General features: G+C 37.1%; 3 protein-coding genes across 5 annotated transcripts in view; 2 read left to right on the forward strand and 1 right to left on the reverse strand.

The window, feature by feature from the left end:
- Positions 1-434: 434 nt before the first annotated feature.
- Positions 435-17,293, forward strand: PHF10 (PHD finger protein 10). Of its 2 annotated transcripts, none has more exons than XM_063307393.1 (12): positions 435-539; positions 1,952-2,058; positions 2,547-2,677; positions 3,777-3,860; positions 4,452-4,585; positions 4,698-4,847; positions 6,226-6,335; positions 7,283-7,430; positions 9,692-9,844; positions 15,849-15,957; positions 16,166-16,354; positions 17,093-17,293. In XM_063307393.1, exons 1-12 carry the CDS (start codon positions 471-473, stop codon positions 17,176-17,178), a joined length of 1,470 nt encoding a protein of 489 aa, XP_063163463.1. In that variant the 5' UTR covers positions 435-470; the 3' UTR covers positions 17,179-17,293. The 2 variants fall into 2 exon arrangements, with proteins under 2 accessions (XP_063163463.1, XP_063163472.1); XM_063307402.1 differs by having other exon boundaries at positions 3,783-3,860.
- A 1,527-nt stretch (positions 17,294-18,820) lies between these two features.
- C1H6orf120 (chromosome 1 C6orf120 homolog) lies at positions 18,821-20,901 on the reverse strand. Of its 2 annotated transcripts, none has more exons than XM_063307415.1 (2): positions 20,764-20,901; positions 18,821-19,490 (listed from the first exon to the last, which is right to left on the reverse strand). In XM_063307415.1, the coding sequence occupies exon 2, from the start codon at positions 19,483-19,485 to the stop codon at positions 18,919-18,921; it is 567 nt and encodes a 188-aa protein (XP_063163485.1). In that variant the 5' UTR covers positions 19,486-19,490; positions 20,764-20,901; the 3' UTR covers positions 18,821-18,918. The 2 variants fall into 2 exon arrangements, with proteins under 2 accessions (XP_063163485.1, XP_063163493.1); XM_063307423.1 differs by lacking the exon at positions 20,764-20,901 and adding an exon at positions 20,312-20,408.
- Positions 20,902-24,745: 3,844 nt separating this feature from the next.
- The window catches only part of WDR27 (WD repeat domain 27), a 68,473-nt gene continuing 65,312 nt past the window's right edge, over positions 24,746-27,906 (forward strand). The window contains exons 1-2 of the mRNA XM_063290451.1: positions 24,746-24,940; positions 25,751-25,892. Of these exons, the coding sequence (XP_063146521.1) occupies positions 24,746-24,940; positions 25,751-25,892 (337 nt within the window). The remainder of the gene's footprint in view (positions 24,941-25,750; positions 25,893-27,906) is intronic.

Genomic DNA, 27,906 nt, shown 5'->3' on the forward strand with positions numbered 1-27,906 from the left:
CCTCCACCCGCCCCCATATACTGCGCTGTACGCACCAGCTGCTTGTTGTTCAGCAAACATCTGGGACGCCATATCCCTATATATCCCTTAGAACCCTAACCTAGAAGGAATAAAGATCTGTTTTTAAATGTTGACTCGACACGTTTGCTGACTTCACTGAGCTCACCCCCCGATAACGAACGCCTCTAAGAAAACGGCTGTCATTCGTAATGCAACTGCGATATGATTGAGTGAAGGCACGCATTTACAGCGCAGGCTCTAAGTCACGCTTTTCGCGCCCGTCCTCTGAACAAGCAGGCGCTGCCGCCCGGGCTAGCACGGGCCCGTAAGGAAAGGATGCCCGAGCGCAGGAGAGGCGATTCGGCGCCTGCGTTGCCATCCCCGGACCTGCAGGTGGCGCCGAGCCTGAATCCGGGGGTGGGGGAGGAGAGGACGAAGTGGTCTCTAGCCCAGCCCATCCGTGGCCGGTGATGGCGGCGGTCCTGTCTCCGCGGGTGTGCGACAGCGACCCAGCCACGCCCGGAACCCAGTCTTTAAAGGTGAGGTGACGCGCAGGCCGAGCGAGGGAAGCAGCCCTTTTCGTCCGCGGATCCTCTCCCGGTTGTCTCCTTGCCGGCCGCGGAGGAAGATGCCCCAGCCGGCGAACGCCATTTTCCTGCCCTCGCGGGGCCTGAGGGACGCTGGCCGTTCCTCCGTGGAGGGCGGCGGGACCCGCGCGGGCGGGCGATTTTAATCTTTCACCCACCTTCCGCGAAGAGGAGGAGCCGCCCGGGAAGGGGCTGTGCCGGCTCCGCCTCTGCCTTCGCCGCCTGGGACGGGGCATTCCCCGGGGTGGCTCTCTCGGGAGAGGCAGCCTCGATTTTTTTCCCCCCGGTTCTCCCCGCAGGGATGGCCCGTTCGCTTATGCTTTTATTCTTATAACATCTCCCGCCCTTGGTAATGTCTCGCTCTCTGAAGGCAGAGAGCGGTCAAACCGTTTTGCCACCGGCTTTATATACTACGGCTGGTGGGGGCGAGACTTCCTGGATCCTGCCAACTTACTCCCCTTTGAACGGCTGAGCAGAAGCCGAATAATTTGAGCACATCCGAAGTTAAGTTAAAGGAAATTAAGAATATAGAAGCTGTGCTGAACATTTGCCATAAAAAGAGGGGCATGTGGGTTAAAGGAGAGCTTTTTTAAAGAAATAATTCCTCGGTTACCTCATTAGACTCGGAGAGCTTGTTTTTTTGTTTCCTTGACGGATGAATCGCAAGTATGTAGATCTTTGAGGTCGATGAAAAGAGACTGCACTGTTTTTCCTCTGAGAGATGCAACAAGCCCACTCATCTAAGAAGAAAGAGGATCTGCAATATATTCAGCTTGATGATGGGGATGGGGCTCTTGATGGCTGGCCAAACCTCCTCGCCTCCCATTCCCTTAGTGTAATGCTGGGAAAGCTATTGTAGCTAGCAACCATTTCTCCTACAGAATGTTAAGGTCCCATGCAGACTGATATAAAAAGAAAATAATGCTGGCATCCCCTACCTGGCCATCTGCATTCAAGCATTAAATGTATTTATTCAGAAGTAAGTCACATTGATTTCAGAGGGATATTTTTTTCAAGTTTAAATTTATTTAGGACTACCTTCAGAGTTGTTTATTTTTGAAAGTGTGATTCTTATCTATGCGTGAGCTAAGAACTACACCCAGCCCCAACATGCTGTATGGTATTATCAGAGATTCTAGAGTACCTCTACCTCCTTAGTTTTTTTGCTTTCCCTAAAGATATCACTGCCCAATGTAACTCCTTATTTCAGAATAAAACGGATAAGCAGCAGTGAAAATCCCAGAGTGTGGTTTAGATTTTCATGGTTTTCAGATCCAGACACTTCATACTTTTGACCTAGGATAAGCGTGTTCTACATCTTGGCATTTTGTTGTTCAATATTTGACATTATGGTATCATCTCAGGATGATATAGAAGAAAATTCAAATGATGGCAGCCAACCATCTAAAAGACGCCGCATGGGCTCAGGAGACAGCTCGCGAAGTTGTGAGACTTCAAGTCAAGATCTTAGGTATTGCCATTTTTTAAAAAGTTTCTCTAGTTTGATATACTATGAATCTTTTTTTCAACAAAAAAATTAAATGCATGGCCCTCACTGTCTTATTTATTAGAGTACTGATGGTATTACAGAAACTTCATTAATTAGAACTCTCAAATGTATCAATAATAAAGATAGCCAGCAGAAGAATTTGAACAGAGGACATTGATACTTCTTGATAATTCAAAATGGGGAACGGAAAGCACATCTCAGAATGATTAAATCATTCTTATCTTAGTAAGGAGAGCTTGAACACATACACGAAATTTGTCCATAATAAAATTCCTAGGTTTAATTAAGAAATGTGTATGCTATTTTTCCACCTGAGTGAGCCCAGAAGTGATTAAGAATATAGATGTACAAAAGTGTTACTACAGAGCACATGGCATTGAATGTGGGGTGTTGTGTTGGACTGTGGTGTTAAACTCTCATTATTTAATATTTGATTTTTCTGTGTTTAGTTTTAGTTATTTTCCAGCTGAAAACCTGATAGAATACAAATGGCCACCTGATGAAACTGGAGAATATTATATGCTTCAAGAACAAGTTAGTGAATACTTGGGGGTGACGTCCTTTAAACGAAAATATCCAGGTATTCATGTTACAAATGCTTACATGAAATGTTGCAAATTGATTTTTATATGTTTTTTTAAAGAAAAAACAGCACAGACAGGCTTGTTCACAGATTTTAAAAGTACCTCCAAGTTTATAGATGATAAAACGCCTAGTGGTCTGTTGCTTTTGTTTGGAAATGCTTGCAGGTGTGCATCTTATGTGCACCTATTGACTGCTACTCCCACGACCTTTGGAACCCTTTTGACTTTCCCACACTTCATAGATTTGAATTCAATAAACAGCTGCAGGCGGGATGGGGGAACTTTCTCCAAATCTGTTCCATCTGGTTAAAACAAGTCATCACCAGTGAAACAGGCACAGTTGAAATACTGCAGAATTTTACATCTGCTCTGTGCTCAGATGTGAGAGCTTAGCATATGTTTGGAAGCTGCATGTTTTGTGATAAGGATGATGTATGAGTCATTACTTGATATGTTTTGGAGAAAACACAATCAGTGGTAAGCCATTCACACTTCTCCTGTTGCTTCTTTAATTCTTTGAAGTCACCCCTGATTTGAATTTGGGGCTTTCTTGCAGCTCATTTTTATTTTTGTATACATGGACTAGCCTGTGTTCTTTAGTTTGTGGGAAAGAGGGCTAGGATAAACAGCACTGTTTTCATTCCATACAAACATGTTTTCCCGATTTGGCAGTTGCAATAAGTATGCTATTTCCTGCACTAGTTTTTTTGGTATGGTTTTCCAATCTTAGGTGATCTTGAAAAGCTAAACAGACTTGGACCTGGTTCAGATTTTGATAGGAAACCAGGAGGAAAAGCAAGGATTGTAAGCTAGACTGGGAAGTTGAAAAAAGAACTTGGAAGAAGGCATGTCAAACCACTTCTGTATTGCAGTCAGGAAAACTACATAGATAGATGGATAGATTTATCCATGAATTCACTAGGAACCAAGTTCAGTTCAAATGAGACATTACTGTTTTTCCACAGAAGCAGCCTTAGCTTTCTAATTCAAGCTTTTGATGGAAATGTAACTTTAATATAATTATATTTCAAAGTTTGAAGAAATTGCAAAAATCTTTTACGCTTTCTTACTACTTTTCCCATTGTTTTCTTGGAGATTTAGAAAGACGAGATCTCTCTCACAAAGAGAAACTTTACCTCAGAGAACTAAATGTCATTACGGAAACACAGTGTACTTTAGGTAAGGACCAAAGAAGGTCACATTTGTTTAATGAAATATGCAAGCATTTGTATGTGTTTGGAGGTTAGAATATTTATTTCTCTTTGTTCTAATAAAATCGTTGTGAAGATCTGAAAAGGGTCCTTCAAAAGATTCTTAAATTTAGTTTGTTCTACTACCCATGATTTAGGTAAAATGCAATTTGTTTCCTGAGCTCTAATTCCTAGAATAGAATGTGTTTGCTAAGGTATTTAGAACGCCGAAAGAGTTGGCAGAGGTAGCTTGGGAGGAATTGGAATAGAATCAATTTAGAAACTTATTTTCCTCATTGCTTCTCTGCTTTATGTTGCCCCTTTCTGAAGTGAGTTACATCCAGGTAGACAGAGTATATACATTTTGATTCTAAGGACTTAATTGTTACATTGCATATTTAATTTAATTTATTGGATTAACATGCAGTTGCCAATCATATTGTGTCTTATACTGATCTGACAACTTCAGATTGTTGCAAGCCTCCAAAAAGGCTGAACACAAAAGCTAAGACCTTAATTTTATCTTCCTGATTTTTTTGTTTTTTATAAAACCACTTAATCACTTTTTGATATAATTTAGGTCTAACTGCCTTGCGCAGTGATGAAGTAATTGATCTGATGATTAAAGAATACCCTGCCAAACATGCAGAGTACTCTGTTATACTTCAAGAGAAAGAACGTCAACGAATAACTGACCACTATAAGGAGTATTCTGTAAGTACTGTTTATGATGAATTATTTTAAAAATACAGAGCATGATCATTGTGTGCCTTAGGATATCAAATTTCTGCAGCTTTTGTGAACTAATGGAATAAAATTGTTTCAGCAATTGCAACAGCAGAATACCCAAAAAGTTGAAGCAAGTAAAGTTCCGGAATATATTAAGAAAGCTGCCAAGAAAGCTGCAGAGTTCAACAGCAACTTAAACCGTGAACGAATGGAAGAAAGACGGGCCTATTTTGATTTACAAACACATGTAGGATGCTTTCATTTTCCTGTTCAAATTACTATAAACGTATTCTTGTTTGTAATAAAGGTGTCCACTTTGGGGGAAATTTTCCTAAGAGATCTAGGAAACATTGTCTCATTGGAATAAAAAAAATTAAGAAGTGATGTTTTGCAAGCATTTGCACAAACACTAGAGGAACAACTAATACTAACAATAACTAGTAAAGTCAAGTTGTAATGATTTGTGATATTGTGGAAGCAAAATAACATGGCTTTTGATATTTGTGCAAGAATGAAAATGAATTTTCTGCAAGCAGTAGAATGCAGGTCTGCAGAAAACTTTTAAGGGCTGCTTTGCTTTGATAAAGGTTAGAGTGAACCATTCCATCAAAGCTGCTATGCTAAACCATGTGACCTCCTTGTTTCTAATTGCAAAGCAAGCATCTTGTTTTGCTTTGTTCTGCTTTTTAGCTACAGTTCAGGGTTAACTTGTAAGGTTTTAGTTTAAGGAATCAAACAGAGCTTTCTCAAATCAAATATATTACACTTTGAATTAGTCTGTTTTTTTTCCATTCATTTACAGTATAATAATGAAATGCTGTTCTCAGAATGGAATCATTATGAACTCACACATTATTGTCCTGATGCTTTGAGCCCAATTGCTAGGTTTCCTTATTTCTGTATACTTCCATTCCCAATCCAATTGTTCATCATTTGCTTTCACATGAGATGAAATTAACAAACTTACACAGTTATGATTCAGATTGCTAATGCATCTTAACTATGGATGTATTTTTAGTATTTTATTTTGTAAGCAGCTGTGATAAGATAAAAATATTTACATTTAAGCATAGAAGCCTGTAAGAAAAATACAACCACATTGTGTAAATATATGGTTCTCAATTGTTTATATGAGGGAGGACATGTGATGATCTCTTTCCTTTCATCTTTCACCCTCCAGCCAAACAAAACATCACAAAATTATAATTTTGATTCTCTGATTATTTTTCTTTATAGCTTGATTGACAATTCTGGATAGAAATTTTTGTCTATCAGAAATTTTAGATACAGGATAGGATTTTACACACCAGTATTAACTACATATTGTTCATGTATCACACCATGTGCAGTTGCCGTATTATTTGATCCAGAAAATAAATGCAGATGTCTGTGTTTCAGATGCTCTGGAATATATACAGAGTTTTAAATCAGTTGTGTGATCTAGTCTTTGAGGTATGATAGGATCATTCAAACATATGCCTTAAGTTACATGACGTATTGTTAAAGGATGTATATATGGCAAATCCATGGATGTGATAAGTCAGTTGAAATATTTAATGATTATATAGAAAAATTCATTCAGAAATGTGGGCAATGAGCTTCTTATTTTTGTGTTAACAATACAGATTATCCAGGTGCCTCAAGGAAAATATAAAATCTTACCTACAGAAAGGACAAGAGTTAGTCCTTATCCAGTGGCTCTCATACCAGGCCAGTTTCAAGAGTACTATAAAAGGTACCAGAAATTTGCTGTGATTAAGCTGATGATTTTAAAATAATGTAGTTTGTAATATTCTGTGGAGACTTCTGCATGCATGGGTCATATTACCTATTACGAACTGGATTTATTATATAATTATCTTTTCCTGTTTTGAACAGTCAGGGTAAATATTATGAGGTAGTACAAAAGCTGTGTGCAATTTTCAAGCTTGTATGGCTCCCCTGCATTGGTTTCCCCATTGAAAATAAAAGTGGAAAAGAAAAACTTTCAAAGTTCAGTGAAATTTGGTCCATCCTCAATTTTCTCTTCAGGTGACATGGTGAAATCCAGTTTACGTGTTTCTTGCTCTGCAGTTCCCTTACTTCCCCTGTGCTTAGGAAACCCTCTGCTGAAAGCTTGGATGACATTCAGCATAGTTTCAAAGGGAGCATGGGACTGTATGATGAAGATGGAATTGGTTCTTTTTCAGTTCCATCAGGAGAAAGTGCTTCTGCCAGTTGAACCAAGTTTTTGGATTTTATCCCCAGATTGTTTCTGTGTAGAAGTTATTTGCACACAAATGAAAGGAAAATTAGCCCTTTGATCATGTTAATTGGAACTTGACTGGACTCATTTGTATTTCATTTTATAAAGGTGATATTGAATTCGGTATATGAGAACAACTCCAAGTTTCCTCTCCTGAATATTTCTTTGACAGCCTCAAATCTTTAAGCTGTTATGTTTAAATAGATTAGAAGAGTGTGCTAGCTTAGATGTAACATTTGATTCTTAAATAAGATTTGATTAATTTATTTACTCTGAATATTTAAACATATACATATTCACATTCTTTATACAGTTCTTGCTACTTTATAGTTAAAATTTTGTATATGACTGGCAGAATACTAAACTCTGTATTTTTCTGTATCACCACGTATATTTCAATGTGAAATACAAGTTTAAAACTGTTTATTTAACTTTAGATACTCTCCAGATGAACTTCGATATTTGCCGCTAAATACAGCTCTTTATGAGCCCCCCTTAGATCCAGAGCTGCCTGCGCTGGACAGTGATGGAGATTCAGATGATGAAGAGCGAGCAGATGAAAAGCGGAAAATCAAAGGCAATTCGGTAAGCCAAAGTGTGTTTGTACTGTATATATTTATGTGTGTGGCTTTTTGAGTCCATGTGTGTAATTCTATTTCAGGCAGGTATATTGCTGGTTTTGATTATTACTGTTATCTATATGCCTGGATCCAATAAAGCACTAAACTGAAAGAACAGGCAATTCTTCTCCTTTCCTGTGAATGAAGAGTTGGATATCTTAAGTGTTTCTTAGTTGGAAAGGACTGGCTCTGGGAGAACAAGCTGAAGACGAACCTAAAGAAGATGGCATTATTGCAGATTCTCAGGACTGGTCAGAATTCAAGAGATAAGCCTGTTTTGATGGAGTTGCATTCCACCAAAGGATCACATTTGCAGTCTGGGAGCCTTCCTGATTCCAGTGTTTATGTGGGACCATTTGTAAGGTCCAGCTGATACAGGATGCAGTTCAGATACCCCAAGACTGGCTTTATTTGTTTATATATTTTATGTAGCTGTGCATCTTAGGAAGGTGACTCCGGGTGGTATACAGAGATTAAAACAAAAAATAATAATAACACAGTTCATAAAAATCAGTATTCAAAAACCATGCTATAATACATGCCTAGGGTCAAGAAACCATTCCTTTCAAATCACTAAGAACAATCAGAGAATGGGTCTGGCTTAACCTCCTGGCCCAAATGCCTTTGGGAGTGTGCAATAATAGGCAATATGCATGTTATGGGGCAGCCCGTGGAGGTACCATATCTTAGCTTTACATGGCTTGGAGGTACCACATTTTAATTGTATGTATGTATGTATTTAGTATAGCTGCCCATCTCACAGTTGTGACTCTGGGCAGCTCACATAATTAAAAACAACCAAGTAACCAATAAACAAAAAAACAGAAATCAATAAAAACACAATAACCCCCTTTAAAACTAAATTTAAAAGCCAATTAAATCCAAAAAACATAAAAAGCAGGCAGGTGAAAGTCATGGATCAATCAGTATAGCCATCCGGCAGGCTCCAAACTTAACTGGATCCCGAGGCACAGGTGGCCATTTGTTTGTAGCCTTTCAAAAGGCAAGCAGAATCAGGGCCGATCTAACCTCCAGGGGGATGATGTTCCAAAGGACGGGCACCGTGGTAGAAAAGGTCTCCTCCTGGGTCCCATCAGATGACACTCCTTAACAGATGGGACCCATAACATGCCTTTTCTGCCGGACCTGATAGGACAGGTAGATGTAACCAGGGAGAGGTGGTCCCTCAAATCATCTAGCCCCATGCCATGTAGGGCTTTATAGGTATTACCAGTGCCTTGAATTGAACTCAGAAGCAAACTGGCAACCAATGCAGCTCATGGAACAGGTGTAATGTGCGCTGATCTTGGAGTACACATAACTGCCCACTTTACATGGCTTAGGCCTAAGGTCCACCTAATCCCACACAATTTGTCCCCTGCTGTTAAGTCATTAATGCACACCTTTTGAAGGTCATGCCAAATATGTATTTAATATCAATAATGAGTGCTGTGTTTTCTGTGTTATGGTCTTTTCTTTCTTTCTTTCTTTCTTTCTTTCTTTCTTTCTTTCTTTCTTTCTTTCTTTCTTTCTTTCTTTCTTTCTTTCTTTCTTTCTTTCTTTCTTTCTTTCTTTCTTTCTTTCTTTCTTTCTTTCTTTCTTCCTTCCTTCCTTCCTTCCTTCCTTCCTTCCTTCCTTCCTTCCTTCCTTCCTTCCTTCCTTCCTTCCTTCCTTCCTTCCTTCCTTCCTTCCTTCCTTCCTTCCTTCCTTCCTTCCTTCCTTCCTTCCTTCCTTCCTTCCTTCCTTCCTTCCTTCCTTCCTTCCTTCCTTCCTTCCTTCCTTCCTTCCTTCCTTCCTTCCTTCCTTCCTTCCTTCCTTCCTTCCTTCCTTTCTATCCCTCCCTCCCTCCCTCCCTCCCTCCCTCCCTCCTGCCTTTATTATTTTTTATAAAGCAAACAGCTAGTGGAATTGAAGCAAGCTCCTTCTTGCTTAGGAGGAGGCTCAAAATACATAATTTCAAACTGGTCTCTGGATTTTTTAAATTATATTTTAGATTTTATTATTTTTTAAGTAGTTTATCATAGTGTTTTCTGAATATTCTTCGTATAAGCTGTGTGGAATCATTGGGATTGGACAGAATACACTAAGAATATATTGGGAGAGATGGGCGGTGAATAAATTTATTAAATAAATATATTAATATACTAATGTTTAAGTTTAGAAAGTGTTATTTTGTCTTTGCTCACCCCAGGTAAAGAAGCAAAAGAATTCTTTTTCTTATTACAGGACAACTCATCTGGCAATGTGTCTGAAGGTGAATGCACAACAGAAAACCAGGAAGAACCTTTGCAGGGAAAACAAAAAACAAGAGAGAGAAATTCTACTCCAAGAAAAGAGGGTTCCAAACGATCTGTATCCAAATCGGTTCCTGGGTACAAGGTAGAAGAAAAAAGCCCCTGACTCAGCTTCTTTACTGATCAGCTTCTCTCCCTGAAATATTTAACTTTGTTTTTCAAAATATGGAACGTCTGCTTACTATACTTGCCTAGCTGCTCTCCTGTTGTGCATTCCTGTTTGCTTCCTTACTTCCTGTTGCTTTATTTTACCTGGGGCCTTACTGTTTGTTAACCTGGCTGTGGAGTGGCTTCTATTTTCTGTACCTAAGTGGTTCATGAGCAATTGCAGCATGAGATCTCATTATTAAGATGGGTTTTCTCCCTTGTTTTGCCAGGTTGGAGGAATATTGCTTTGTTCTCCTACTGGCTTCAAAAGGTCAATAGTTACATATCAAATATAAAATTGTGCTTTAGTTTAAAATAGCTTGCTGACCAGTATGGACTGAACTAGCACTGTAAAATGCAGCTAGAATATTGTATATATATTTATATTTTCTTAACTTTTTCCGGATGAAAAATATGTAAACTGTTTATAATATGATTTGGTGTTGGTAATCTTAACACAGTTCCCCTTGTGTATATATAGGAAGTTGGAAGGACGAGCTTTAGCTTCAGCAGTGTTTGTTTTTAGGAAGAAATATCTACCTAGTCTAATGAAACCTCACTGTTGGGTGCAGTGAGGGTCATAAGCTGGTCTTGGACTAGGTTCTTTTCCCTACTTCTCATTTTATGAAGAATGCCAGAATGAGAAGATAGAGGAATTTATCTGAATGAAGGATGTGCTAACCTTGTAGAATAGAACCCATGTAACAGAGCATCATTTTGCAGCTTAAAAAATAGTTTGGGACAGAGGGTTTGGGGAGACTGTGGGCTCCTAGTGGGATATTCTGGTATAGTTTTTGTTTTGTACTTCCAACCAAATGACATAGAGGAAGTGGCTTAAGCTTGCCAGGACTTAAGAGTTATATTTTAAACAGTGATTATATAACATCTTTTAATTGTCAGTATTACTGATGAACTTCAGTTTAGAATTAACTGGAATTCTAAACTGGAATTTCATATTGAGGATAAAGAAAATAAGCTATTCGTTTACCAATAAAATTTGCTTAGCAGTAAATTTTGCTTACACAGAATAAGGCATATGTTTATGTGTTTGAAAGATTATAAGAAAGTTAAAGGAAATAATTCTGTTGCCAAAAAAGTGATTATGTAGTGTCAAGCCTGAGAGGTTGTATAGTGCAAGAACTGTAACTTGATTTTAAAATACTGTAAACCATTTTCAAACTACATAATCTACATGTTGAATGTATTACTAAAATCATTCAAAGTACAGTACTCCAAACACTTTCCAGTTAGAGTTGTGCAGCTTTATTTGGGGAAACAAAGAATTCCAAGTACAGTTTAACTGCATAAATGCATGATTTCAGACACTAGTACAAAAATATTAAATGTCAGGAATCATTTCTTTTAAGGAGAAAATTTTTTTAAATGATGTAGAAAAGATGTTTAATTTTTTTGTAGAACATGTCTATTTTTACATAACAGCTTTGAAAATGTTTACTTCATTGCAGCTTCAAGTGCGTGCTAGTAATTTATATAATTAACTTATGAAATCCAAAGATGAAGCTTAGGAAGGCATTATAATATTTTGAACTTGAGGTATTATGTGAGAAAAATCCATGCATACAGCAGTACCTGGCTAGTTTCTTGTTGTGAAGACACTGTATCAAAAACCAATTCATAAACTTTTGATTGCTAAAGGTAGTCTTATTGTATTCCTCAAAAATTAGATTTAAAAACAAATCCAAATGATTACCAGTCACTGGTTCAAACCCATCCATGTTATATAGTTGATCCACTGAGAAATACTCTTAGGCAAGCTCCTTAAACTGAATCTTAATGAGGCTAGAATTGGAGAATTATCAGGTACATTTAATGGTCCTAAGAAGAAAATACAGACTGATAGGAAAATAAAATAGTGTGTTTTTTTTCACTACAGAGCAACTTACTCTGTGTAAGAACTGGTTTTAAATATCTAATACAATGTATGTTATGGAACTAATACGATATGAACATCTTTGTCAAATATTAACTGTATTTGATACATCATGTGCCTAAATAAGCCTATAAATGGGGCTTTAAATGTCCCCAGGAACTATTAGTAGTTACAATGATTTTATGGCATAGTATTCACCCCATATATTAGATTATTTTAGAAATCTCTATTTAAATTTTAAAACTACAATTTAACTATAAGAGCTTTTAGGAAAGATAAGCAAACTGTTAATACACCATATATTACAAGTATTACAAATGGGTTTCTTATATTTACCTTTTATTTATAAATTTATTCACCGCCCATCTCCACCTCATGGGGGACTTTGGGCGTTTTTTTAAGCAGGCAAATTGATTTTTATTTGTTAAACCATCTGTTTTTCTTAACGGGGAAATCATTCCTATTATCCTTCCTCAATAGCTATTGTTATTCTAAAAGATGAAGGGCTGATGATTATAATTGCACATGACAGTATTCTCAGAGTAAGGGAAATATCCATGTATGCACATTTCAGTATACAGCAGAAGACTGAAGTATAATTCTGTAAACTTACTTTCCCACGCTTTCTTTGCATTCCATCATTCTCTGATTTACATTAATTTGCTTAGAGAAGAAGGAGGGCTTGTTTCCAGGCAATGTAATTTCTGGAAATGCAGTATGCTTATTTATGTATTTGACGGTAAGCTACAAATTCCCTTGGTGTGGTTCAGACGTATCATTTCATATCCAATACACAAAGCTTTATTGAAGTATGAAGATGGCATATGTTCCCCTCCATTGCTTCTCTAGCTTCAGAGGAGACTTTCTGTCCTCTCTTTGCTTCTCCAACTTTGGAGGAGACCTCTTGGTTTACTGAATCAGTTTCATGCAGATCAAGAAACTGGCTTAACAAGTCAGAAAGTCACTGAAGCCAGGCATTAAAACTCATTGCCCTTGCCTCATTTAGAATGGAAAAGTGAGTATGAACTTGGCCAGCGTTCAGGATTGCAGTTTTAGTCTAAAATGAATTTTGGAAGCAGTAGGGCTAAAAATCTTACTATTCTCTTGCTTGTTAACTTGAAGACGACCAGAACAGCAGTAAATCACGCAGGCAATGTTTTCCAACGATACCCCAAAATCATTTTTGTTTCTTTTTAGAATAGCTTCTAAATATGAATAGACTTTCCTTTGTATTTCATTTTTATAGGAGAAACATCCATTTTTTGGGGTGTTCTTTTAAATTAGCATGTTGTGTGGCTATTTTATTCCTAGATTTATAGAATTGAGATTTGGGAAAAACGTTGTTATTAAATGCATCTTTACTGGTGCAGTACTTAGCATCTAGACTGCCTAGAAATAGTAACTGCACTCAACCCAGCACAGGCATAGCAACGGAAAGGTTTTGCATTGGGTGATTGAGAGGGAGCTTGCTGCTGTGGACTGTGGTGGTAGAGTATGCGTATAATAAAAGAAACAGCAAGTGTATTTTCTAATTGTTATCTCGATATAGCTTAAAACACAATGAACTTTATAGAATGTAGCAGTACAAAAGGTGAACGCTGCAGGAATTGGGTTTATTCCTTTCATTGGGAGGAGCAGGGTATAAAAAGGTATGCAAGTAGGACTAGAATAGCAAATAAAAATATATGTCTGTTTCCACCATGGTTATTTATTATTTTGTAGAGGTATTTGTGAATGTTAGACTCCTTTATCATTTCATTATATTTATGTATAAAACAGGTGGACTATGATTTTTTTAAAAAAATAAATAAGCAAAAATATTGAATGCCTCTGTCATCTTTTAAAAAAGGGCTATTTATAAATGCCTTGTGGGTGTTTAAACAAAACTTTGGAGGCCGAGCATGTTATATAAGTAATTTCTGAAATTAGGCTAATGCATACTGAACACATATTAACTCCTTCAAATTTTTATTTATTTATTTAATAACTGCAGTTTTCTAGAACTATATTTTTTATTGTTTTGATCAGAAGAATTCAAATCTATTCTGCTTCTCTCAGTATAATTAAAATATTCCTGGTAGAGATGTGTATAGCAGAGTGATGCCTGCACACACTTTTCATTCTTTCAGAAATAAATGTTTTTGTTCTTCCTTTGATAGACCATTTTTTCTGCCAAGAGTAAACTGTTGTTACAATTATTACCTTGTAGCTTGAAGCCATTCTGATAAAGTAAGCAACCATTCACCCATGTTTCCATGCTGTCAATGTAACATGAGAAGAAATTTGATGCCAGAGTTAGAAGTTATATTGGATTCATTTAGTACCCTTTCCTGCCAGTGCAGAAAACGTACTGCTACAGCATCGACAGTAGGTGGCTATTTAAGGCCGGACTCAGCTAAAACAGCATCTACCTCTTTGGTCTAGAATCTCCTCACCAGCTGTGTTTCCTACATGTTCTGATTTATCAGTCTTGATCTTGGTGCCCTCTTCCTCAATATTGCATAAAGGCAGGAGATGTTGTCCTTGAACATAAACGCAGGGAAAACAAAAACTAACCTGCAAACTATACCTGAGCGATAAGATTAAAATTTATCTTACTGGACGACGTAAATTCTTGTACATATTATTTTAGTTTTGTTTGTAGCATTGTCCAGTTAAATAATATTTGTGGCTTTTTATAAATTCAGATATTCAGAGGAAAAAAGAATTATTAGGGTAGCATACTTGTGCTTCCAGCTAGAGTTCAAGTGTCATACAAATTAAGTGTGTATTATTTTATGTTACATATTAAAGTTTTATATGAAAATCTAAATTCAGAAGAAAGGTTCTTCAAATAATTTCACCAATCCATTTGATAATATTTTGCAGTTCTTATTAATATAGCAATTCAGACAAATTGAAAGCTACATATTTAAGCTTAGCGTACAATTTATTCAACGTTAATTTCTACAATTTACAAAAATGCTTTCATTACAATCCATGTAAAATTTTTGTATTAAGTATCTGGAGTACTTTTGGCATATCCAGTGTTACTTGATCAGAGGAACTTGTCTTTGTTCCCCCTCCAACATTGATCTCAAATCTACACTCTAGGGTTCCCCCAAGATGTGGAACAGGTGGTGGTGGGGAGAGGGTTTTGGAATTTAAATGACATACATTCTTTTCCAGTGATAGTAGTTGCTCACATGTGCAAAAAAGTCATTTGTTGACATGAATGGTATATGATTATGATTAGAGCAGATACTTGGAATTCTAATAATGACATTACTATGAGACACTCCTTATAATTTTCGTATTTTGCAGAAACAGAATAAAAAAATTGTATTATACATATTGGAGATACAGGCTCAGTTTAGGAGGACAGAGCATAATGGATGCAATCTATGAAACAAATGTATATGTGTAAAATTTGTTTTCTGTGCAGATATTAGAAACTGCTTGCAATTGATAGATGTTGTTCCTTATCCTGACAAAGAAGTGCCAATTTCACCTTGATTGCTTTCATCCACATAAAACTATATTTTGTTTGCAGATGAAATAAACAGGTTTTAATCAGCCTGTGTATCAGACAAAAATATATTTAGACTTTTCAATGGATAATTTAAATACTATATAGAAAATGTTACTGCTAATATTAGCATAAGCTACATTTTAAGAGTTGTGTGTTACTGATTTACATATACCATATGCACACTAATCTTACATAATGAGATTAGAAATTCAATTTCCCTTTAAAAATTAATTGATTTGATCATTTGTTGTGATTTTTAGGAAAAAGTTGATTTGACTACACATGCTTACCTGGGCTAAGATATGTTTTGTGGAATGTACAGATATTTCACTTTGCATGTATTTAAAATAGCCTTAATCTCTATTCCCACTGTTTTTCATATAATCAATACCTGTCAATTTGTAATCATACCTTGTGTTCCACACCACCCAGAAGGTTTGTTAATTTATAGAAATTTAAATAAGAAGACACATTTTTTGAAAACAAAAACCTGTATCAATTCTTCTGGAATGAATTTATAGCCCTCTTCTGCCCTTCCAGCCAAAGGTCATTCCAAATGCTATATGTGGAATTTGTCTGAAGGGTAAGGAGTCCAACAAGAAAGGGAAGTCTGAAGCACTTATACACTGCTCCCAATGTGAAAACAGTGGTAAGTAACAAGTCTGCTTTAAGTGTGTCTATATATTTAAACTGAAACAAAAGAATAACAGAAGAAAACTAACATTTTTTTTGCAGTTTCTAGTTTAAATAGCCTATTTGATATGCTGAATGAAAGTAACTTCTATAAAATAAATCATTTTAGTCTTGTCAGGATCCTTCATATGACCATTCTAGTAATGATACTGGTTTTGATCTAGGACATCCTTCCTGTTTGGATATGTCTGCAGAGCTTGTTGCAATAATTAAGACCTATCCATGGCAATGTATGGAGTGCAAAACATGCATTATATGTGGGCAACCTCACCATGAGGAAGAAATGATGTTCTGTGATGTGTGTGATCGTGGCTATCATACATTTTGTGTGGGGCTTGGTGCTATCCCTTCAGGTAATTATATCAGTTACACTTCTTCAGAGATTGAACTAAAATTCAAGAGTAAACATAGTCTTCTTTTTCTTTTGAAAAGATTGTACATCTAAAAATTGAGCATTATGTAAAGTAGGCAGTGATCTTGTGTATTAATTTAAACTGTATCCATTTTATTGACATTCTGAGTATAGCTAAATATTTTATTACTTTATGCCTAAATTTTCCTAAGAGAAAGCCTTCTAGCGAAGTGCTACAGCACCTTAAGTTTATTCAGGGGAATGAATATGAGCCAGTTTGGTCTAGTGGTTAAGGTGCTGGGCTAACAACCAGGAGTCTGTGAGTTCTAGTCCCATCGTAGGCATGAAAGCTGGCTGGGTGACCTTGGGCCAGTCACTCTCTCTCAGCCCAATTCACCTCACGGGGTGCTTGTTGTGGGGAAAATAGGAGGAGGAAGGAGTATTAGATATGTTCACCACCTTATTTATAAAAATAATACAGGTGGGATAAAAATAAAATAAATGAAATAGATTATCTGAATCTCAGAGTACATTCACTACTGGAATATGACTATTGAGTCAATTTAATGTACTGTCTTTTTTTCAATAGAAGAGGCATAAAAACACAGAATTACAAATGTTATAACTACTCTATGCTGCTTACTCATTAGCCACCCCACTTCCGATATAACACCTGCAGTAGCCTTTTTAGACTACTTGGCAATTGGTCTTCTTTTAATTGACAGCTCTAATTTTTTAGGTCGCTGGATTTGTGACTGTTGTGAAAGACAACCTCCGATTCCCAGGGGCAGAGGAAGAAGAGCGAAGAGCAGCAAAGAAGGATAACTGCATATTAACTGCACAAAAACAAGTGCTAAACTTGGTGCTACTCTACTTACCACTGTGTACAAGGAAAAACACCACTCAAAATAGTTTCACCAAATAAATTTTTTAATTTTAACATGGTGGGGCAAATTATTCAGTATCCTTGTTGCATTAAAGACAGAGGTGAACATATTATCTGTATTCTGTACTTTTATAATTTGTCTTGCAGATTCTGTTCTACATAATAATCACTTTTTGTAGAAAACAACTGCAGAGTAATTACTTTTGTCCTCCATTCTATTCAAAGGAAAATACTGATTATTAAATCAAAGAGTATTAGTAGAGTGACAATTCTCTCTAAATCACCAAAAAGGGGGAAAAAAATAAAACCACTAAGCATACAAGTTTCTTGCATAATCAATTGGCATCTTATTTGTTTGAATATGATGCTATTATGAAATTAAATAAAAAGTGTATTGCAGGCTTAACTTAGGTCAAGTGGACTCTTGAATAATTCTTATCTCTTTCCATCTTCAAGAACTCTCTGGCCGCTCCAGCTGTCTAGATAGCTGTCACACACTTTGGAACAAAACCACAATTTTTAAAGTAGTACTATAAGAAGGGCTCTAAATTTAAAAAGAAAATAGCTGAACTGAGAAACAATAATTCTAGTTTCCTGTTATTGATACTCTTCTAATCTTTCATTTTTTCTGTATGCTAAGGCCAGAAAATGAGTAATAAATGCATGCCAATATTCTAAGAGAGCAACTCATTTTTTGGAAACACACTAGTGTTGAACACAGAAGCTGTGCACTTCATATTTGTTCCAAGTATGACAAGTGATTTACTTCCCTTTCTAGTATAATGCAGTGTACAACCCCCAAACAGCTTCTTGAAATTAGTGTAGACATGGAAAAATATTCAGCTCAGTGTTTTCCTTATGCCCTTTGCTGGTGGTGCAACATCATAGTTTTTTCTAGTATTTTTCTTTAAGGCTTTTTTTTTTGCATCTGTCAGAATGTATTGTATTCATTTTCAAAACATTTCAGCTTCTCCTGCCTTTCAAGCGATCTCAAGACCTTTTCCAGATCACGTGGAAAAGCATCTCACAGAACTGTGGGGAGTTCTGGAACAAGGAAACTCCAGGATTGTTCCCTGAAGCTGCCAGTACAGTGGCACTTCCTAGTCAGTGATAACTAAGTATCTATCATTGTTTTTAAGCAGATAGAGATGGGCTCGCAATGTGGAAAGTGACCTGAAATTAGGGTGTGCTGAATGCTCTAACATCAACATTTCATGTTTGAAATGTTCATGTTTACCTATGAGTAATTCTTTATTCAAGTTGCTTCAGATAATGAGTTTTAGTGGTGGCTGGAAAAGCAGATGAAGACTTTTCCAGAATTCATTCCTCAAGATCTTTCTCATATAAGTATTTGTATTTTGGCCAAAGGAGATACTCTACTTCTATCTTAATATATCACAAATAATGTTATATAAATTTTTAACAAATGTGATGAAATACTGAGTGTGAATTCATATTTCTACAATTTTTAAGTTTTATTGAAAATCACAGTGAATTGTAGCATCTATTTATATTCACCCTGATTAGTTAAGAGAAAACTGTACAAATACTGTGCCTGCTACAATATAGCACTGGGAAAAGTTTATAATATAAAAATAATTATGGCTTTATTTTCCCCTCCACAGCTTAGAACAGCATTCAATCAGTTGTACAGATTGTTCACAACCCAAACTATACATCTAAAAGAGAATTTCAAGTATTAATTTTAGTATTCCAATCAATATAGTCCAGAAGACTGATTCTTCATCTTGATACTCATCTTCCGTTGAATGAAATTTCTTCTGGTTCATTTTCATTTCTTCTGGATTGTATGAGCCACCACCAAATGGAGATTCTACAACTGTTTGATCATAGTATACTTTCATTTCAAATTCACTTTCCAGATGAGAGGGATGGCCATAAATTCCTATTCCCACTGGGCGACGAAAGTGTGCTGGCACATAAACCACATCTTGGCCACAAGTTACTGACTGTAATTCATAATCATCGAAACTGGGATGAAGAGTTACATCGGATACATACAAGTCTGCATCACCTTTTAAACTCTGCATCTGAAGCACTATTTTTCCATCATGATTTAGTCTCAAGTAGCTGTAATTCCCAGCACCAATCTGACCTTGAACTACATGTAGGAGAATCCATTCTTCAGGTACATCCTCATCCTCATTCTCATTAACAGCACTTGTTATTAGAAGCCCTTGAAAAGTAAACAGTATTGCTAGTATCCTCTTGTAGTAAGTGGCCATCACACCTGTTTTGGATATAAAATAAACTTGTTCTGTAACTGTAGTAACCTCCAGTTACCGTGTTCTATCACTCTTGTCAAAAATCTAGGTACTAGTTTAAACATCAACTGTACTCTCCTGTTAATGTTATTGAATAATACAAAGGTACACCTCCCAGAAAAATCTCAGAGATACTCTTCTGAAAAAGTTAATACCACTGGGAGAGGCAGATCTAAAGCATGTGTTGCTTGTCATTAGGAATTATTGAAATTTAAACAGCATATAGATCTGCTTTTCTGTACAATGTGAAGTTTTTCTTCTTTAAATAATTACATAGTGGTTCTGTATTGTTACAGACATCCTAGACTCAAATATATGGAAGTTAGAACTATTCCATACATTTCCCCTTAAACTTAAAATATAATTTTATAAATACACTAATCATAGATTGGATCCTTCTAAACATATACAAAGACAGCATGTTTTGATAGAAACATCGCAGTGGCTGCATATATCTTAACCGTCTGTAGATTCTGAAGGCAGAAAGAGCCCCAGCAGTCTCTACAGGTACCCTGGAACAGCAATTCTCCCTGTGTGCTGAAAACGCAGTCACCAGCAGGAGACTACAACCTAAAAAGTAACAGTTATTAATTCCTCTTAGCAATAGTTTGTTAAGCAGAGCTTTCTTCGGGAGCGGGGAATAGAGAAGAGAAATAAAATGAAATCACAGAACCGCGTCCCAAGCACCGGGCACCAGGAATAGCAGAGGAGACACTACCTACCACTGTTAAGTTAAACCGGGTTCAGCCTCGACGTAAGAAGTTACCTGGGCTATAAATCCACTCACCTGCAGAATCGGACCTAGTGCCTATTTGCTCATTTATTTATACCAAATTGTATGCATCGCCTCGAAGTGATTTACAATCCTGGCAATGGGAAAGAGGCGAGAGGAGGGGAGAGCGCTCTGAGTGGAAGCCACAGAAGGCCCACCAGATGGTGTAAAGAAACTTGGAAGCCCGGTCCTGAAGGGAGACTTCCGCCTCTTTGTTGCCTCCTGCTTTCCCCTCGGTTCGGCTGCTTCTTAAGGGCTCCGGGAAGAGCCTCCCGGGGCGGAGAGAAGAGCTGCGCGTGCACGAAGTGAAAGGAATCTCTCGTCTCATGCAGCCTGAGCCGAACGCTTCAGCAGCGCCGCACAGACCTCCAGCCCAGCGACGGGCCGCTCTGCCCCCTTTCCCCCCTCCCTCGCGCAAAAGCTTCCGAAGCCCTCCTCCACACACCCCGTTCGTTCCCCAAACTCACCCTAGCGCGGAGCCACTTCGCTCGCTCTCCAGCCACCATTGAGGAGGCCGCCAGAATCTTTGACAGAACGGGGACCTAGCTCACCACGAGCCTCGTCTGTAGCTTCGCGAGATTTCGACTCGAGCTGCTCTATGTACTTTTGCTCTGAGAAAAAAAGGAGGCGGAGCAATGGCTGGGAAGAATTATCCGGAGAAGTTGTCCCGTTCTATCACCATGGCAACAGAAAACAGGTCCTGCGCCGAGGCCGAAGAGCGGTCAACCATTGGCTGCAGGAAACTTTCCTAGTTGTTATTGTCGTTGTTGTTATTCTTATTAGAAACAGTTTGAAATACTTGCATGCCCCTCGTTCTCTTACTTTACTCAAAGCGTGAAACTAATTCATGAAAATGAGATATATTCATCGTAAGGAAATGAGAGTCGATAACATTTTTTAAAAAAAATCATCTGCCGCAACAGTTTTCATAGCAGCTTACAAATAAAAGTGTAAAATATAAAACAAACGATGACAAATACATGTATAATTGAACTGATTTGCAAGTAAGGTTGCAAGTATGATTGATTTCCTACCAGCAAGAACTATGATTAATTTCTTCTCCACTTTCTAAGGGACCAGAAACCTATATGATATTGGGTAGGTTTTCCTTTATTACTGTTTTCTGGGGATACACACTAAACCTTGCCTTAGCCAAAAAGGTGTCCACAGAGGAAGCTGGGGGAGGGGCTGGGAGTAGACAAATAAGAAAAAGTGTGTTGTGATGTCACAATGCACTCTCTAACTTAAGTGTTAGATTGCTAGGAAAGCCTTTGGCCCAGGAGAGATCAGAAAAATCACACACCAGGCATTTCTATAAAAATAATTTTATTTACAGAAAACAAACATATTTAAAGGCTGTTTGCTGAGAGGAGAGATTTCTCTCAGCTGCATATTCTCTGCAAGCCTACACAGAAGGGAAACTGAGACTAAAACAAGTCCAGGCAAGTTCTTCCCCCCAGGTGCAAAAATTAACATCCAAAAAAAGGACAATTAATTCAACCTCTTCACCTGGCCAAAATGATTAGTTACCATAGTAACCTTAATCTGTAGTAGAAAACATATTAACATTAAGTACTTGAGTCTTACATCAGAATGCAAGTAAAAGAGGCTGGGGTTTGCATATGATGTCACACAGTTCAGGTGGCAGAAATTCTGTACAATACATGTAACCTAGGTGTTTAGTATACAGAGGTCAGGATCCCTACATAGCAGCCTATACAAAACTGGGCACTAATTATCCCTTAAGTCAGAATTGAAGAGTCATTTTGACTGAGAGAATATCAGAAATAAATATATTTTATTTATTTATTTATTATTTAAATTTAATTGCATCTCCCCCAAAAGAGGGACTTTATTGTCTTCACAATAAAATAGTAGTAAAAATCTAAGTTGCATGATTGTTTATTTCATCATTTTTGGAAACAAGTTTTCTTAACCATGTATGGCACTCAAAACTGCTTACAAAGAAAAATGTAGTTGTTTTAATTTCACTGTAACGTTTTGTTATGTAAATATCATAGTACAGTAACACCCTTGAATACTGTATGTTTAGTAAATGCCATTTTGCTCTGATTACTTTTTCTTTAAGAAGGTAGTTATTTTTCTTGAACTGTTCATAATCTAAACAGGTGGCAATTTAGCCGTTCTGGAATTGCAGGCAAACTTTCAAAGATCCAATTCTCTCCAAGAAAATGAGAGATCAGACAAATCGCTCACATGTCGGGTTTCAGCTTGGCACATTACCCCTAAAGCTGCAGGAGACCAGTTGGAAAAAGGAGTTGAATAGCAACCTTATCTCCGTTCCATACAGAACAGCGCAACTCTTTCCAGCGCTTCGGAGCCACCTGAACGAAGCCCAGAAGACGAAAGCAACGTCCGGAATTGGCTCCGAAGCCTTGCCGTAGGCATCGTTGCTGCCTAGGAAACCAGGTGGCCGTCACATTCGGATGCGCAGCTGGGAAGGATTTACGTTCCTCTCCTAATCCTGCCTACAGTACGGGAGATGGCGACCAGCACTCGTAGCAGCCACGCACGGTAAAGACAATAACGAGGACAGCTTCCTGAGCAGGAGACTGCCTTGGGATTGACATCCTCGTGGGTTGATTTGCCGCCACACTTGAAAAAAGGGCCGCGCGCTGCTTATTTGTCGACGGGGGCTGCCCCGCTGCAGGGATCTGTACTTGATCGTCCTTTCGTTCCACCCGCTCCCCAACAGTCGTGGGCATTCCACGCCCCATTGTTACCGTCGAATCCTCGCGCAGGAAGTCTGGACGAAGTTCAGTTCTTCCCCAGAATTCTTTCTCTTCCCCCGCGGACCTCTTTCTCGCAGAAAGGCCAGGGTGGATTCCAACGACAGGCTGCACCATGGCTGGCTTCACCACGATGGAAAAGCCGAACTGCCTGGGTTCACGCAGCTTGCAAAACTAAAAATGATAATTTAGAGTACCAGATCTGACCCGCAGAAATCCAGAGGATTACTAGACGGCAGCAATGGGATACAAAAAGCGAGCTCTTTGTTATTGTCTAGTGGTTGACCAGAAGTTTGCAACCCAGATCTGGAAGCGTTTTATAAACCAGTGTGGCTGAGTTCACATTAGGTGGTAAGCCTTAAACAAGCTTAGTATATAACGTACTTCAAGAAAATGTGTTATTATGAGCTCCATAAGAACTATAGTCCATGAGGCAATAGTGAGCCTGCTACACATCTCCCTACCTAGTTTAAAGGGCTGCACACGAATCCCAGTTCTTTGCTGTAGCATTTTTTGTTTTGTTTTTCATTCAGCAGTCCTAATAGAAACCAACTGCAATTCATCCAACTGGATTCAAATTTCTTTTGGTTTTAAAATAAGCCCTGTAACATTATGTAATAGGCTCTTTCCTGGTCTGGATTACCTCGGAGGGCTGACACATTCATATTGTCCTATGAAATACCAATATCCTCTTTCTGAACAGGAACAAATTAAAACGGGTAATTTTTTTTTCCCAAATCACAACCAATGACATCTGAAAGGGTTAAATGTCACCTTAAAGATTATTTTAGTCTGGGTTTTCATACGGTATAGTATGTTTTGTACTTTTATAATGAAGGGGGCTGTAGTCCATTAAATCCCATGCTATAATTTATTTATTAATTTTTATGAAGCCACAGAATTCTATGCCACAGATTACATAGGATTGGAGGGCATCCAAACAAGTTTTTAATTGAGTAACTGCTGTGTGTCATTCATAGAATTTCATGAACTTCCTTACTGATCTTACCATCTTTCTTTTCAGAAAAATCCACTGAGGAGGGACAGCTAGTGTAGTTGCACAAGCTTTTTTGAATAGCAGCACTAGGAATTCTCTAGTCTGCAAACACCCAGATGGAAAAAGAAAGCTTCCAGAGAGAAGACTCTTAAATGTTGATTGTTTCACTGTAAACTGCAAAAATAATTGCAAGTGACAACCCACCTTTTGGAGAAGCCAACTTTATTTTAAAGCAGCCAGTGTTGTTTGACTGCAATCCCTATCATTGGTTGTATTTGGTAGAATTGTTGGAATTTGACGGTCAGATATATAGCCTATTCAAGGGGAGGAAGCTTTTTCTAACTCCTGCCTCTATCTGCAGTCCCTTATATTTATCCTTATGGAATTGCACCTTTTTAGTGTAATATTATTAATACAGATTCATATTTTTACAATATATTTATATTGTTTAATTTATTTACTTATCATATTTTTATCACCACCCATTTCCCCCACATGGGGGACCCTGGGCAGTTTATCTTTTAATTTATCTTAAAAAACAATTTAAGTGAGGATTATTCCCATTATATTTTTATAAGTTTGGGAGACTAAATAAACTAGACCTTTGTAAGCAATACAATAAATGATATATCTAAATATACAATACCTCTAAATAAAATGTTAATGAGTGATATATCCAATTTGTTATCTCTCAGGTATACTATGGAAAATCCCGTGGACCTCTGTTTCACTGAAGATGGATATAACAGCAGCAGCATTGTTCTTGAAAAACAAGTATTTAGATCAAAAGTACCAGAGTCCCATGTTCAGCTGGCATGTAGCCTCCATTACTGTGCTTTTCCCTTAAATGGAAATGAACTCTGTATTTGGAATACGAGTGATGATCCCAACCATCAGGTTAAATACATGTTTTTTTGTGGGCACTAATGCTGAAAATAACATTTTAGAGAAAGCAGTCCGCAGGCACCACTTACGTGCCAATCTTTTTGAAACGAATACAGAGGTGGTTAAAAGCATATGTCCAGGAACAGCAAATATGACACCAGTGGTGATCTAAAGTCCACTTTTCATATTTAAAGGGATTATATATCAATTGTTTATTATGGCAAATACAGAACATAGTTTTGTGTTTGCTTACTGTCAGATTTCTTAATGCAATTCCAGATGCAGCCTTTCATCCTACTACTGCCCGGTCACATTCACAGAATTTTATTGGGGTTCAGCCATCATCCTCTTCTACTTGTAAAGCTGCCCATATTTCCTCCCATTTTTATTTTTTACACCCCCTCACACACACACAACTCTGTTGTGGAAGAACATTATTATTTTCTTATTTTGGGACTTTGCCTGCCAAAGCTGATCCTAGACTGATATCTGCTAGGTAAGGTTTAGGTTAGAATAGCTGTTTTTTAATTGTGAGTTGAATTCAATAGTGGTCAGACGACAGACGGAGTATGCTTGCATACCACATGGTCCCCAGATCTGTTGTGAAGGATCCCCGCTTTCAGGAGCAGTCTTAGAAAACTAATGTGAGGGTGGAACAATAAAGCAAATTGTGTCCAAATGTATCTGCTGTATCTAAAATGATTTTATCTATACTGTATATTATTCTAAGGCCTAAAAAGAACATTTCAGAAGAAATTCACAAATTTTGATTTTGTGCTCTGCATCCGTCTTAAAATAATCCAAACATTTTTTTTTCTTTAGCCATTACACTTAATAGGACATCACCACTCGATTACTGCTCTGGCATTTGGGACCAAAGTCGATCCCCTTCTTATTTGCTCTGCTTCACGTGATTATGTGATAGTTTGGAATCTGGATGAATGTACAAAGAAGGTGTTACAAGGTCTGCTTTTTCTGGTATATTCAATATGCTTTGGAATTCTTTATAATGGAAAATAGACTAAAATGTTTGCATTATGATCTGAACAAAACCTGTTCAATAGATATAATACATAAAAATGAATGCCTCATTCAGGTAATAGGAATACATTGAGATACATGGTTGAAATAACTGCAACAATAACCTTATGAATCAGTAATGTATGCTTTGCCTTACTGCCTGAATTGACAGTTTACCAGTTCAGGCTTTGTAGAAGAATTAAACAATCTGAATGTAAAAGTTGAGGAGGGAGGGAGAAGAAGAAAGTAAGAGATTTTTAAAATAGTAAATGTATTAAAGATTACAGTTTATAGCAATCACACTAATACAAACTAAATAGAAGAAAATAAAAATAAAAAATAGAAGGTACAGGAAAGAAAAAATAGAAAAATAGAAAAGAAAGAAAAAAAATAAGAATATAGTAAAGAAAAAAGAGAAATATATAAAGAATTGACTTCCCCTTTCATCATAACAAGTATAAACAATTTTATTAACTTATAACTTTTTCTTAAAATACAACAAATGAGCTCTTTTCCCACATGCCATCTCTAATCTATAAACAAATGCATAAAGCCTTGTCATTTCAATCCTGATGTCAGCAAAAGTCCATTAAGGGTTACCAGAGATAACAACATATCTATCTGAACTTTGATCAAATAAACCAACTTTATATTTCTTCCTTCTAACGATCTTGATCTTCAGTCCCTTCAAATAATGTCCTAGAACTTGATTTCTTTTCATTTTTTTGTCCCTTCTCACAAAATTATTCAAAGCTTTAACAAGGCTCTTTTGTAAATCCAATATAGGAAAATTATCCAGGTCACCCTCTTGGTTTGTTATTTGTATATCCCTTTTAATTATTAAGACATCAGCTGGTTTCTTTTGTATGTCCAGTGTACCATCTTTTTCCATGTCATTCTTGTAGCCTGTCATTTTTAAATCCACTTTCAAATCAGTCTCAATCATGTCTGGTAAAACTTGTTCCTCTTCCATAACATCTTTTAAACACAATCTGTCTATAGAGGCAGACACTCTTAAAATTAACTTCTGGGTTAATTGTTCAAAAATTCTGCGTTAGAAAGTTGAGTTTGAGTGTTCATCTCCTTTAATTATAATCTTTAGTTACTTCTATTTCCCTCCAGAAGTATTTTTAAAGTCTTACTTTTTTTTAAGGAATTCAAACCAAAAGCATTTTCCCACAGGAAGGATTCTTTATAATTAATTCCAAAATCTTATTACAAATTTATCTGGATCCTTAGTCCATTTGTAACTTTCTAAATTCAATTTTTTAATCGTCTTTTTGCTGTTTATTCCAGAAAAAAAAAGTTTAAAATTTTTAAACTTGTATTTAAAACTTCTTTTGCTAAGGATTGAAGGAAACTCACACGGTGCTATAAAATTTGTTGATCCAAAGGTTTCTAAAAGCTGAAAGCAGTTAACAAGCAATTTCCGAAAATGATTAGAAAAGGAAGTATGTGAACCCAGTGTCCTTTTGAAGGCACCGACTGCAGTTGGAACAAAAAGATGGCTATTCCCTCATCTCCCAGAGCTCTAAACCCACCGGAGACCGCTGTCTTGTGGTCTCCTCACAAGGAGCAACTGTCTGGAGCACTTGTGAGTGATCTCAAGTCCTCTCCTTGTCCAGAGAGGAATTATGAAGAGCTGGTCTACTCACCATTTCTTTATTCCACCACGGTTGTTCAGTTCACCATTTCTTCCCTGGATATTAAGAGATGAATGTTAATTTTTGCCCCTTCAAATAATAGTTTGTGAGTGTCCTATATGTGATATCTGAATACAAATGTAGGTTTCATTCAGAGAAAATAGACTGATATAGCAGTATAAAAATGTAAATCAGTTTTTTATTTTCATGTATGATTATTATCTTCCTAATATATCCAAAGTCATGCTTGCATGGAATGTGCAGATTTGAGTTTTTATTGAATTTATATCCATTTTGCATTATTCTGTATTGTAG

The sequence above is a fragment of the Candoia aspera genome, chromosome 1, assembly GCF_035149785.1.
Source record: "Candoia aspera isolate rCanAsp1 chromosome 1, rCanAsp1.hap2, whole genome shotgun sequence".
Taxonomy (NCBI): domain Eukaryota; kingdom Metazoa; phylum Chordata; class Lepidosauria; order Squamata; family Boidae; genus Candoia; species Candoia aspera.